This window comes from Manacus vitellinus, unplaced genomic scaffold (assembly GCF_001715985.3).
Source record: "Manacus vitellinus isolate BGI_N305 unplaced genomic scaffold, ASM171598v3 scaffold_30_pilon, whole genome shotgun sequence".
In the NCBI taxonomy this organism is placed as follows: Eukaryota; Metazoa; Chordata; class Aves; order Passeriformes; family Pipridae; genus Manacus; species Manacus vitellinus.
This window is the reverse complement of record NW_021940291.1, coordinates 142,308-156,968: the sequence shown is the minus strand read 5'-3', so window position 1 is coordinate 156,968 and position 14,661 is coordinate 142,308. Positions and strand designations below refer to the sequence as shown.

General features: G+C 37.7%; 1 protein-coding gene across 1 annotated transcript in view; it reads right to left on the bottom strand.

Annotated features, from left to right (window-relative positions):
• The window catches only part of LOC103759754 (mucin-5AC), a 35,786-nt gene extending 23,907 nt beyond the window's left edge, over positions 1-11,879 (bottom strand). Inside the window, exons 1-15 of the mRNA XM_029961024.1 lie at positions 11,861-11,879; positions 10,878-10,937; positions 9,641-9,902; positions 8,520-8,634; positions 7,966-8,056; positions 7,475-7,587; positions 6,832-7,048; positions 6,363-6,488; positions 5,240-5,357; positions 4,274-4,412; positions 2,809-2,919; positions 2,342-2,411; positions 1,435-1,572; positions 1,186-1,350; positions 342-436 (exon numbers count right to left, since the gene is read on the bottom strand). Of these exons, the coding sequence (XP_029816884.1) occupies positions 342-436; positions 1,186-1,350; positions 1,435-1,572; positions 2,342-2,411; positions 2,809-2,919; positions 4,274-4,412; positions 5,240-5,357; positions 6,363-6,488; positions 6,832-7,048; positions 7,475-7,587; positions 7,966-8,056; positions 8,520-8,634; positions 9,641-9,902; positions 10,878-10,937; positions 11,861-11,879 (1,839 nt within the window). The remainder of the gene's footprint in view (positions 1-341; positions 437-1,185; positions 1,351-1,434; positions 1,573-2,341; positions 2,412-2,808; positions 2,920-4,273; positions 4,413-5,239; positions 5,358-6,362; positions 6,489-6,831; positions 7,049-7,474; positions 7,588-7,965; positions 8,057-8,519; positions 8,635-9,640; positions 9,903-10,877; positions 10,938-11,860) is intronic.
• Between the last annotated feature and the right edge of the window lie 2,782 nt (positions 11,880-14,661).

The following is a 14,661-nucleotide window of genomic DNA, read 5'->3' as shown; positions in this document are numbered from 1 at the left end:
TGCTGGTTAAGATTCTGACTAAAGCTTTCCTTCTACCTCAGGAGGGACAGGTTTTGTCCCTTGACCTCATAAGGAGTCCAAGGAGTCCAAGCTCCTAGCTTAATCTTTAAGTTCGCACTTAAAAATGCAGGAGGTGCAGGAGGAATATACCTGTAAATTTATCCTCCTGGGAATGGAGGGATACCTTTACAAAGGAGCAAATTTTATAAGAATGAGCCCTTGGCTTGAAAAGAACTACCATGAATGCATATCCTCTCAATTGGCAAGTTACTCTCTCAGGTGTTAGTATCAGAAATCTGAGTCTTTTTCTCTTAAATGGGATAAAGTTGAGAGCCAAATACCTTCTGGTAAACTTCTGGATTCACTGTTGAGTGACATTCAGCAAAAGGTCCCATAGTATCAGAGAGCAGTCCACACCAGTGCTGAGCATACTGGTCTGTGAATTGAAAACATGGTAAGTTTCTATTGTAGTTAGTTTTCAAAACTCTTGTCTCAGTTTTACTATACTTCCTGCAGGGAGATTGCAGAAGCTTAACTTTACAATATAATTTAGCCCCACATTTGCTGAAACAGTCTTTTGCTTCCTGTAAAGAGAAATACGAACTCTTGATAAACTGAATGCTCTCTAATTTGTGGTAATTGTCATGGAATAAACTAAGACATCCATAACCAAATTTTGAAAAGAAAAGTTCACATTGTAAATTAAAAATATGCTAGTTCATCTGAGAAAACAAAAGAGTAAGCTTGTGAATACTCAAAATTATATATTTTATTGGCTAAAATGGAGCTTGAAAACTTTGAAATTCTGAATTTTAAATCTGGTTCTCAGTTTAACAGTGGAAAGGTCACACTGAGTCCAACATTCAGTGGGGCTATGCACAGTTTTTTTCCTATATGACAGTCAGCCCTTTCCAGGAATGGATCCCTAATATGCTGTATGGTTCCACTTTCTCTTAAGTAAGCTGGCAAAAACAGCGGCTGTCTTGATCCCAAGGAATATTTTTACAGATCCACAATATTTTCCTAGCTATTGTTTATTAATTGAAGACTTCTAGTGTCAGCTGAGGAAAATAGTGTGTGTGCAAACAGTTCTGTTATTTTGTCTAAATACTTGGTGACTGATCAGCTTATTCTGTCTTTGCATCTTAAAAGAGAATAGAAGTTGTTACTATATGCTGAGCTTACCGTTTTGTATGCTGACAGTACAGGGGTTCTCAAAGGTATTTTTGGCATCAGGACAATCAGCCCGAGTTTTCCAAGTATTGCCAAAGGCAGCTGAAGTACCCTCTATTACACCACTGGTGGTTTTGAAATCATCTGTCTGCATGTCATTGAAGTTTCCGCAGAGACCTAAAAGGAAGCAGATGGTCTGTGAAAGTGCCCTACAGAATGACACACACTGGTGAAGGCACTTGTTACGCTAAGGTCACTTACCACAGGTCTGCCCTTTATGTGAGGGGTCTAAGTCTATAAAAAGTTGCATGAAAGGCACAAGTTGAACCTGTAGCTGAAGACCAAAGGTTGTTTGCAGAATGATGAAGAAAGATGAAGGTCTGAAGATGGTGACATTTGCTAGGGATATAAGAACAAAAGAGTTATAATTTCATATGATATGAGCATTTGAAATTATTGTTCATCACACAGAGGAATTCTACAGCTGTGTTTGATATGATTCTAATTTCTGAAGAACTGGGGCAGAAATGATCCATACAGGATTTCAAATCCAGCACCAAAACAGGCTAATATAAACACCTAAACAACAAATGTATACAAACCCTGCACTTTTTGTCAGGTGTTTTAAAATAAGGGGAAGAACGCACACTTTCATTGCTATTTAAAAGGCTGCTTTTCCTTGGTGAAAATGATATAACACTATTAAATGGAAGACTCCAGTCTGGTCCTATTAAGTCCTTTCATGGTTTGCTTTGTGTTCAGGTGCAGTAGTATCTGAGAAGAACTGTCATGAGAGAAACTCCAGAGATTAATGTGCTCCAGAGGGAACACAGGGAACTAAATTACTTGAGATATTGGAGTCCTGTTGCATGTCATATTTTTTCTTTCATCTCTTATGTCAATGTTTGGATCTGGAAGTGTGCAATGACACTGTTTCCTTGAACTGAATCTCCATTTCATTAGATATTTAGACCTTAATTTTGCTAAAATTCTAAGTTTTGAATAGGGACACCCTGTTACATTAGAAGTGGGAGACTATGCTCTACTGCAGTACTTTGGGTTTGCTGCAGTGTAATCAAAGGTAGAATTTGGCTTTAGATTAATTCATGTAATAACACTTTAAAGTAAAAAATGAGAAACATTACAGAAGTCTTCCAAAGGAACTTACCTGCTGAGAATGGCAGCTGTGTGTAGATCATATTCACAAATACACTACCAGAAGGTTGGATCACAATGTTCTGTGCACAACAAAAGGCAATGATTACCAAGCATATTTAGGAAAAGTAAAGTACTTTCAAAATATTTTCTAATACTGTTCAAGATGGAGGGGAAAAAAAAAGTGGAGGGAGACTATGATGATGTTTTGATTAGTATATTATTTCTTTAATTTTATTACTGCGGTCCATTGTCTAAAAAAGCAAAAGCCCAAAGTTATCTAACTAAGAGAAAACTACTAGGATCTTGTCTTCTAATGTACTTACTTTATTCTTAATTTTACTTTGAATAATGTTCAAATGAGATAAAAGGAAAAATAAGTGCAGATTTCCTGTGTGTGCTGTTATGTGTCTTGTTACTTGTCTGTTAAGGTTTGAGAACATCCCTGCAGAATGTTAGGTGTTTACATTTGCTACTCACAGTTTGTCCTCCACTCAGGCTGATGGCTATACCCTTGAGGCACGTCTCAGTTTCAGTCAGGCCACACTTGTGGATGTCTCCCAGAACTGTGAATTCATTGCTGTCACAGAGCTAGAAGAAGAAAACAAAAGATACCAATAAAAGGATTTGTTATATTAAAATATTGCTAACTTAAAAAAGTTCACACTTAAGTGGAATTCTTAGTAGAGTGAATCTTTCAAAATATTGTGTATTTAATTTCTTCTTGCTCACGTGGTCTTACATGTATGTATACAGACACCAAGTCAGCTGGCATTCATGCAGTCTGCACTCTGGAAGCTATCCATTGTTCCTGACATCAAGGGTGAGTTAGACATATTAAGCTGAACATTAAACTCCCTAAGGCTTAGGTAATAGTAGTTTCTAATGTTAAGGTAATACTAGTTTAATATGCTAGAGAAGAAGGACACGTGCCTTTCTTTCCCAGTGGTTATGAAGTTTACCAGGGAGAGGAAAGAAATTGTTTCCAGTCTTCTGCACTGAATAAGTTATCAAGGACCTTGGTAATTTGAACATTTTTCAGACTGGTAGGAAATCGTGCATTTAAATATTCTCTAACAGGAGAAAATTAAGCTAAAATCCTTATTCACTAAATTACTGAATAAAGGCAAAATTCGGTTTTTTGTCTTGGTTCTGCTTTTCATTAAACTGTGTTCTGTGAGCCACCTTCAAAGGGTGACTAATGGCCAAGACTTAACAGGGCAACACTCAGAGAAGGCTGTGATTCTGAATTCGTCTTATCACTTCTTTGGCATAATGAAGACTAAATTGAGGATAGCTGATATGCAGAATTCCAGACATCTGGAAATTCAATATTAAATTTGTGGGCTTTTTGAACTTTTGAGTACAAATTTAGTGATTTTTCTCTACCTCCAGAAACCCTGAGAATCTAATTTTACATGTTGGTGTCGAAAAGAGGAGTTTAAAGTATAAGTCTGATCTATGCTTCCATTGTGGATCAAGAAAAGTACTTGATGAAACTCATTCAAAAGTTTCATCAATTTAGTCTAATCTATTTCTAAAGTACTCTAGCTCCTTCCTAAATTTTTATTGTTCTCTTACTTGGTAATGTTCAGACTGATCTTATTGATAACAGATTTGATTCAACATGAAGTCCTTATGAAAATAGTTTACATGACTCACCCAATACAAATAAACCATAAAAATAGCTAGGGTTATGAAATCTAGGTATTTAGTATATCTACTAAAATCTAGGTATTTAATATGTCTGCTAAAAACTCAGTGCAATTCTTAAACAATGATCAAAGAACACAAAACCACTAGTATTATTTAGTATAACCTAACAGACAGGCTCCATGTTGACCCTCTAAATTTCATAAAGTTGATGTGACTGCCAGTAATTTTCAACAAAAAACCTTATATATAATAAAACCACTTTCCTTTAGCAAGGGTGACTCATTTTTACCTTGGTTAGGACATAGCTACAGTCTCCGAAGAAAGAGTAATGTTTCTCATCAAATGTTGAAATGTGGGAGCCTCCTTCAATACTGCAAGTCCCAGGGCATGACTGAGTGACACAAGACCATTCACCTCCAACACAGGTACTGAAATGAAGAAGGCATTCAGTAACCGTGGGTAATGCAAATGTAAATGAAATAGAAGACAATAAGGGCAGATGATGCCTCAGTTTTCCTCTTGAAACACTGATCATACTGTCAAAGAAACCAGTATTACTATGAAATATCAGAATAAGTGTGGGGCAGGCACATTTATATATTAGTGATAATTTTATATATATATTGCTGTTCATTTCCAGTCTTTGGACAGAATTCAGTCCTGGTGAACCTGTCATGCATCCTTCTGCATATGAAGTATCACTCCTCATCTCCATTAGCATGGCTCAAGCTTCAAACATGTGAAGTTTTTCATGGAAGATAACATGGTTCTTGTGTTCATACATAGATGGGTGCATTTGCACACAGTTATGCAATAAAACTTCAGTAGTTATAGTGATATTCAAAAAATATAGGTAATATTTGCCAAATATGCCTCTCAAATGTGATCTCCCACTCTAAATGCACCATGTCCCTAAGTGTCATGTCCTCTATGGTATTTACATGAGCATCCTAATATTATACTGCAGTGCTGCAAAGGATGTAACACTAATTCACGTTTTGAAACACCTCTGTTATTTGATTGTCTTCTTTAATTGATAGGTCTTGAAATTGAGGCATCTATTCAAAAACTTAAATTTTGCTTCCAAGTGTAAGGGGAAAACAGACATGAACTGTCCTCTAAAACACTGTAATCAGGAAATTTCAATTGATAAGTAGTTCCTAATTTTTTTAAGGGGAAATTAGTTATTTTTCCCTGTCTTCAGAATATTGAGATAGTGCACCTAAAAGAAAAGACATGTATGAAAGTATCTTACCATGATCTGCATTTAGATGAGAAGGAGGCACCAGGAGCATAAGTTTCACCTTCATAGGTACAGTGGCATTCTCTGCGGGGAATGCAGCCAGCACCATTAACGTCATCAAACACCATTCCTAGGAAAAGAAATGGTCTGTTACTCATTCTGTGCACTGCACAGCCTGCCTCTGAACACATATCTAGCAGATGCCTGAGAATATGCCCCTTTTCTTCTGTATTACACAGTACTTTAAAATAATAGGATGCAAGCTATGTAGAGATTGAAAGGCTGTATGCCATTGAAGCCTACCTAAAATCCTAGGGTGATCAAAAGAGACCTCTAGGGAAATACGTTTCTGTTATGGACTTCATTAGAATGGAATTAGGATTAAAATTACTAGATAATGAGGTGGAATAGATGAACCATTTGTAAGACTGCCCAGGGACATATTTGTAAAGTAAATATTTTTGTGCCCAGAGACAGAGGATTGTTTAAGAGAAGTCAATGCCATTACACAAACAAATGATGGTGAATTCTGTGAGACATCATGAGAATGGGCAGAAGAGCTGCAAGGGGTGAAGATCCTACCATACAGTCACTCACAACAGCAACAAAAATTTTCAGCCCCGTAAGTGTGCACAAAGAAGATACACTTGCATTGTTTGTCTTGTACTGATACTCAGGTCTCATACATATTTCTCTGAAGCACCAAATTTTACACACTGCCTGGTGCTCTCTGAGCTCCTTGTTGTTTAGACAGTCAGCACTTGACAAGAAGGAGATTTGGCGAACCAGATGCAGCTTTGCTAACAGGAGTTATCGTTGTGTGCAAAATCTGATTAAAGATTTCATACTTTCTGGGAACTGAATCTGAATGCTCTTGTTGTTAGGAACAAATTATCTTATTCTCAGTTCAGTCATTATATACACGTCTTCTCAATGTTTGTTATTTAAAAGGGCATATTTAATAATTTGAATAGAAATAGAGCATGTATATGAAGGAAGAAATGTAGCTTTTCTTTTGATGATAATAATGCTGGTGTCATGATGAGAATGATACAGAGTGCAAAAGTTGTTAAATGTGTACAAGTAAGTATTCTAGTGGGTTTGGCTGTGAGAACAGGGCAGGAAATAAGCTTGCCTGGAGGACAGACGCAGCCATCTGTACAATGGTCTTCACAAAGTGCAGATCGTTCCGGGTTGCTGCACGTGTCAGAGCAGGGAGAGCCACACTCATGGTATTGCATGTTGAACGGACATGATTTGGCTAAAAGTAGAAAAAGTATTATAAAGCTGGCTTTTCCCCTGAAAGGCTGAGAAAACAGTATTTGCAATTTAGGATGTTTTCTGTCAAGATATGATGGGGAATCCTGATCCAAGTGGAGGCCAAAACATTTTAGTTTTTCTGATATATATTAAAACTGTTCATAAGGAAAATCCCCTAAATTTCTATATTCCCAAAGTCTTGAGTATGATCAGGTTGAAACTGATTTCATGATAATCTTATACCCCTTTAAACAACTGTCTTTTCAAGGAAAAAGCCTCACATATTTGGAGTTTAATGATGTGGGTAATAAGCACAGGTGGAAGTCCCTTCCTGAGATACTTACGACACAGTTGTGAGGTTCTCCAGTTCAGAGGCTGTCCACCTGCATGAGCACACTGCCGGGAGTATTCAGCAAAAGTGTTACACATACAGAAGTCAGCCATTGAGCTATCACAGTGGCATAGGTCTTGTATGCAAGTTTCGATGTAGTCCTGAACATTGACAAGCATGTTGCAACTCGTAAATGCTTTACTGGTTAATACTGTCTCACAGATAGAAGCCTGGGAAGGAAAACAGAGAAGGTAAACAAAACATTTAGAAAATATGAAACTAATTATTTAAGGCTTGTGGCAGAACAAATCAAGGATCCATCCAGTCCACAAAACCTGTACAACAGTAGCCATAAGCAGATATTTAGGGAAAAGTATATCAATAGGGCAAGAACATAAAGGAAATCCTTTAGTTAATTCTAGTATCTTCCATATCTTGAGTTACTTTCACCTCAGGTGAGTTCCCAAGCCTTATACAATTTCTTTATATTAAGATATCCTCAGTGATTTTCTCTTTTGGGAAAATACGCAGTGTTCTCTTAGCTGGGGAATTTTTTTGCATTCACTTTGGCATACTTTTTCCCTTCTAACAAATTTTCTCCAAAGATAGAGTATATTTCACACTGAAAAGAAAAATTTTGAGAGAGAGGTTCTTACAAATTCTGCTGAGCAGTTCATCTGAACAGTAGAAGGAATAGGATCATCACACTGCTCTGTGGGTCCATCCATCTTCTGCCTATTACCAAACTGTATGGGGGTTAGTTTTGTCCCTGTAAAAAACAATTCAAATATTAGAACAATGTTTACTGGTTATTTGCATGGAAATGTTTTCTTTTGTGATCCTACCTGCTATCACATGAACATTGATTACCAAATAATATCACTATAGTATGAAAGGTAAAAGAAGATGAACAAGGAACTCAACCCAAAGTATTGCAAACAAGTTTTATGTGGCAGGTCTTAAAACATCTAACAGCGATGGAAGCAGTCTAATACATCTCAAAGCCCTGACTGTGCATAACTTATATCATAGAAATACATGAAAAAGTATCACTAATTTTGCAGTTAATACAACCCACAAGCTACATTACAGAATATTGTAAAAGAAAAAAAAGCACCGATACTTAATAATGCTTTTTATTACTTACTCCCTGAAATAAATTCATCATTAACTGGAATTCCATTGAAGTCCCCACAAAGTCCACAAGTCTGATTGGCATATTTCTTATCTAGTTCCACCTAAAAGAAGTGAGGAAAGAGGTTCATAGAAATGTCAGTCTGGATGGTTAAGAGCACAGCCTACATCAGTATTGCTTGTGTACTCAAAAATTGACATATGTTTGCTGTGCAGACTGTGTTGTGTGATAAGAAGGTAGGCATCATTGGAAAGGTCAGTGACAACCAAGAAAAACTTGCTCTTCTTCTAGCCCTGGGTTGTGAACATCAGTACATTACCAGGTCTGGAATCTGAGGATTACTTCACAGTGAGGTGAAAATATTATAATTGGGGGTCTATTGACTCTGAGCCGAGATTAGTGGGGGAAAAAAGGGAAAATTGGGAGAAGACTGGAAAAATAATACACTAAAAATGGACACAAATTCAAAAGCAACTAATGTCTACATGACTGATTAATACTGCAAAAACGTAAACAAACTATTTTCAAAATACAGACTTTCTGCCATGTTCTGGATGTTTTCTTACCAGGAGGGCATCCTGTTCATTCCAAAGGAAGGTCAGCCCTAACTTGGCAGAAACTTTCAGATAGTTGTTACTTCTCTCTATCAAGACTCCCATATGGCTGTAGGGCATCTGAACCCTGGGGAAAGATCACCAGAAGTCAGCAGGGGTAGGGACAGAGTATTCATTGAATATCCACACTGCCATTCTTTCTTATTCTCTTTGAGAATTTTCAGCATCCATCAGTGAGGAAATCAGAGCAGTAGCTAAATACAGACAACACAGGTTTGTAACATCTTGGCTGTTTCCTGTGCAGTTGCTTCTCATTGTGCAAATGGATCAGCCCTGTTGTTCCTTTTGGCTTTCTCTCAAGAGTGTTTTTCTAGGTAAAATGTTGGCATATGTTTTTGGTTCTGTGGTTCAAAGAAGTGCTAGGAGACTCTGTTTTGCAAACAATATGCTTCAGGCCTTAAAGCATTTGATGATAAAGAGATGGACTCCAGGCTTTCTGTGGCGTGAGTGACATTCAAAAAGCTGTACCCAAGATAACCTTTACCCCAGCTCGTTGTACATAGCTGCTATAATAGACAACTCACAGTAGGATAGCTGCCCAAATATTTACTTGTCCTTTTCTACAGGTTTCACACCCTATGCCAAAGTCAGTGCTGCAATTGCTACATAGATTGCAAGTTTCCAGAATAGATAATTTTAAATTAACTCAGATATAAGCTGCAGCCACCGCTTTACTGCACGCTGTTCGGTGCAAAGACAAAAGCTGTCAAAAACTCCTCTCAAGAATTCTGTTCTAGTAACATTAATGGAAGGTAGGTTTTGCACCCTTTAAGTTTCTAACACTTTGACTGAATCCATCTTATAGACTCAGTTGTATATATACATACACAATTGTAGAAGTGGGCCATCATATGCAACATAGTTCATCTGAATAAAATGGACACAGGGATAATGTGCAGAAGTGGCACTTAGCTCACTGTCAAGCCCTCATTTTTGTTAATACGTCAGGAAAGACCTGAGCCTTCCAGCTGCTTGGAAGCAATGATGTCGGATCAGACAAGGGAAAGGGATGCTTGCTCAAAGAGTTCACTGGGATCAACAGCAGTGATGACAGCTGCAAGTTATGAACATACAATTTGTTGTCTAGCCGGACAGAGCCACGGGTCAGTTCAATCACTGTTCCTTCCAGCTTCATGATGACGTGAGTGATCACGGTAGCATTTTCCGCCACTGTACGCCTAATTTGGATGTTGAAGTCCTCATAGGAAGACTTGCAGTTGGATGCAAAGATGTAATTGCAGACTCCAGGGAAGTAAAAGATGTCCCCATCAAAGGTTTTGAAGTGGAAGTTACCCCATGTGCTGCACACACGGCCATTGTGAGAGGGGTTGCCAGCTGTGGAGCCAAAACAAGCGGTATGAATATCCTGTCATTTGCTGTAATACCCTCCCTTTAGATGCCCTTCCCCTCCTGGGTCTTTCAGTAGCCTCTGTCCCAAAAGCCCATCTTCTGTTTTCCTTGTTGTCATGCTATTTGCTCATCATAATTTTTTTATTTGGTTCAGTTACTTTTTGTGTTTAATCTGTTTTGCATAGAGAAGGAGACCTCCTGGGTCACTAGATCCAATGCTCTGGTTCTGTCAACACCCATATCCTTTAAATCCTTTTGTAAATGTATGAAGTTCTAAAGTTTCACCATAAACCCAGTTTAAAGTTAGTTTAACACCAATTCATACTCTTACTAGGGAAGGCCACTCATACCTGCAACCTTTGAATGACTGGAAGACTTTTGCCGATATCTTCCAAACAATATTCCTGTCTCACGTATGCCTGGTTGTTCTTGTGCCAAAATTACACTTCACCTTGAAGGGGTTTCACCTGCCTACTACTCTCCCCACCAGTTATAGAAATCTCTTGTCTCTTTTCAGTCTTCATTTCCTTACAAGAAGGCTCTTCTATCTCCCTGATCATCTTCACAGTCCCTTCCTGCATTTCTTCCACATTTACACTCACCCTGCTTGAATTGTACCCTATACCCTAGATAAGATGTCTCCACAGTGTTTTCAGCATATTAGTATTTTTCTCTCTTTACTGGAAATATTGTGCATGATTTTTCCCATTATTGCATATATAAGTATATTTTTAATTTTTTTTTTTTTTACAGCTGCATTATATAAACAAAATGCAGGTGAAGCACTGGATTCACAGTTAGATTATCTGTGTTACCTGAGGAACTGATGACTTTTCTGTTAAGTTTTTTTTCCACAGTGCTAAAGCATTTAACACAATCTATTGATCTCTTCAGTCACTCCATGCTCTGTGTGATCAACAAGAACACAGATATCTGTGCCATGACATTTGGTTAACTTACCCTTTACTCTCAGTGTGTTTTGAAAAGGTGGAATGATTGTCACTTCTTGGGATTTGAAAGCTGGTAGAAAAGCAAAAGGAGAAAAAATGACCAAGTTTAATCTTATTAGAATGCTACAAAATGGATAGAGATAACATAGCCTTTTTAGTGATGAAAATTTCCTATTACTATTTACACTCTGTAGGGAAGTTTCCACAAGGTTTTATTGGTAGTTTTTACACATTGCTTTGTGATCTATCTTTCTATAAATTTCACTGACAACTAAATTCCAAAGACTATGCCCTTTGGCTGTAGTACTTTCTTTCATTATTTGTTCAAGATTGTCCCATCTGATCCTGGCCCAGGTTCTGAACTCAGAAGCAACAATATGATCCTCAGTTATTGTTAAAAAATTTGTGGTACACTTCTTGCAGGACAGACTTAGTGATCAGTTATTTCAGCCTGTCATCACTAATATACCAGTCAGCCTTGTATCCTTCCACCCTTATTTTCCTCTGTACAGTTATGTGTCACGCATGATCTTGTAGTGCTTAATTATGCTAACATTTAAGGTAGTTACAGTTTCCTTATTCTCTCATGAGTAATGCAGTCATCTTGACACAGTGTAAAAAAAATTAAAACGTGTCCTTTATTGCCTACTATCAAGTACCCTGGTGATATGTATGTAAACACACACCTCTTCTGAAAATACACTTTTAGATAGAAGGTATGTACCTTTCCTGAAGTTAAAGATTAGATAACTCTATCATATCAGTAGAGCAGATCCACTGGCCCAGATCTCATAGGAAGTTCTCAAGTTTAGAGCAGTCAGAGATCGGGTATATTGTACAGAGGTCTTCTCTTTTAATGTGTGTGGTATTCTAGCTAGGACTAAAAACATTCTAGTAATCTTATTATTTATCAACTTGATTTGAAACAAAATCTTAGAAATAGATCAACATAAAAATACGGTTTGTCGCTGCAGGATAGATGGAGAAATATACTTTGTTTGTTGTTCACCATCTTGGGCTTGAACTGCATCAAGAATGGTAGAAATTTTAATGTCTAATTTTCTTGAGCTCCCTCAATTTCTCAGTTACATCTGTTTTAACATGTAACAGTCAGTATATATAAAAATAAAAAATCAGCAAAGATATGCTCATGTACAGGTCAAATTTGAATCAGGGCTGCGTGCAACCATGATGGCCAAACACCACTCCTTCAGCTTTTCTTTTTTTTTGGTGTGTTTTTATTTTTTGACTGATAAATTACTGCAGGGAAGCCATCAAAAACATGCCTGTGGTAGTTTGAGCAGATCCTTATTCTGTTACTGTCACAATGTACCCCTGCATTCCCTTATAAGCTTTTCAGATAAAGAACTTAATTTTCTTAGGGTTTATGGTCACTCTGTACTTTAAGCATCAGTAAAACCTTTTCTCTAGCCAGAGTGCTTTAAAATTTCCTTTTGTACAGGAAGAATTCATTTTAGGATTATAGGACATATCTCTGGCCTCTCTTACTCAGTTACTCTGTATTTTAGGCACTCTTTGTGAAAAGCAGCAGAAGAAAAACACAAAAGCCACACAGAAAAAGAAATAGGTCTTTCCAATACATACATTTGTGCCTGTTGATTTTGCCCCAAAGCAAAACTTTTTGTTTCCAGCAAAGAAACCATTTTTCATTCCATTCTACTGCAGCATCACAATAGGAATAAATACATTATCTGCAGGGACCAGAGGGGCTTTTAATACACTGCTTAGTGAGAGTTCATCACAGAGCATGTTGCAGTGGAGATTATGCTGGCCAGAGAAAACCAAAAAGGCAGGCTCACCTCCTGCTGCACCCTGCAAGGGAAGTCTGTGAGCAGCACCACTAGAGGGGCTTAGGCTGAAACCAGAATTGTAGAGAGCTCTGCAAGTCCCTTTTAGCACTACCCAGGGGTCTGCAGTTGGTGTTGGAAGGACATGCTGTGCCTTTTTTTAAGGTAGGAACCATTCAGTGCCTCTGGGCTCCTCCTCTGCCCGGCCTCAGAGAGCTTTTTGCTTCTCTCTCCATGCATTGTATGGCTCCATTCTGTCTCATGCCACATGCATTGCAGATCCCTGCTTCCATTGCATGGTGTGGTAATGCTACAGTCAGTCTTTTGATGGGCTTTTCCATGACACTACTACTTTTTAACATAAGTTAGTATGGAATTGCCTAGGAGTAGGAAAAATATAAAATCATACAATAGGATCTGCACCTGAGATCAAAATGGAAAACGAATATTGTTGTTACCTTAAACTTTAAGGGAAATTATCTCATGAAAAAATAATTTAAAAAATGTAAAAAGTTATTTCAATCCATCTCTGACTATTACTGCCCTCTTAGAATACTTAAAGTCGCTTCATTTGCTTTTAGCCCATTGCAAACCAACCCTGTGTGCTAAGCTTTTGTGCAACCTCATGGGCAAGAGTAAAAGAATTGTTAAAACCTATTGTCCAGTGATTTTCACCAAAGCCCTCCTTTTTTCAATACTGTGTCATCAGCTGATAAACAAAATCTTTAAAAATGCATGCAGACAATCTCATCCTCTGACTTGTTCCTTTCTAGAGGTACTTTTGCACCTTTTGGTTTGTGCATTTAGAAATACTGTACCACCTTGAAATGGACATAAAAAGCTAAATGCAAATCTTGAGGCATTTTTGTAGAAATGTAAGTTCTGAGTGAGTTCCACTGAATGCAGGGGAGCTGTTCCAGATTTCAACTGGAGAAAACAGGGCAGCAGTTTGAAGAGAGGTAATTTCTTCTTCTTAAGAAGGAAAAGTATTCATAACAGAAAAGAAAATCTTGCACGAATGTAACAGGTTCATTAACTTTACAAAGCCAAGGAAAAAATGTTTCAAACTCCAAAGCAAGCTATAAATTCTTTAAAACAGTAAAAATGCCAAGAAAGTGAATCTTCCTACCTTCAATGTGTATGAAGACAAGTGCTAATATTGATATCCATAGTGGTATTCTAGTCCCACCACCTCTGCCCATCTTCTGGAAGTCCGGTAGAAGCTACCGAACAACCTGCCTCTGAGGAAATACCTCTCTGTTCCTGAGTCTTATATACTGAGAGAGGAGTTTTTGGCTCTGTTCCCAGATTGTTTCACAAGGTTCTTAAAAGGTGGGGCTTCAGACGTTTTAGTTTTCCTTTGCAGGTGCACAGGTAAATAGAGGATGCTCTGACTTTCCCTCAGGTATTTACACTCTAGGAGGAGTCTTCTTTCTGCAGGTCTTTCTGACAAAATGTCAGGAAGTGAGCAGGAAGAATTTTTGCTTAGGCTTAGTCTTTCCAAATTGTTGTATATTATGAGATAAACACAGTTTAAGGGGCTTTTAAATGACTTTTGAGCATGAACTTGGAGTGAATTACTTCCCCTTTTTTTTTTTTTCTCCTTATGGTAAATAATGGTAATTAACTTCTCAAGAAAACCCAAAGAAGTTCCACCTGGTACAAATTGTTTTTAATGAGTTTGCACCTGCCTATGTAGCTAGTTTGCTTGTGAAAATGGAGAAATCGAGTGCCATCTAAGGTCTGCATTTATTCCACTGACCAGGCACAACACAGGTCTACATAATGAAGATCCTTCAGCATTGGAGAGTCAGTAATATGGACCTCTCCTTGAGGGACCGCTCTTCTCACATGGGCAGTTGTAGTGCTATTTCAGCTGTTTCCCTTCTGAGTAAACATGATTTCACCATTAAAAATTAGATTGATTCTATCTAAAAAAAAACACACAAAAAACCCCCAAAACAAAACAAAAAACCCATGATGATT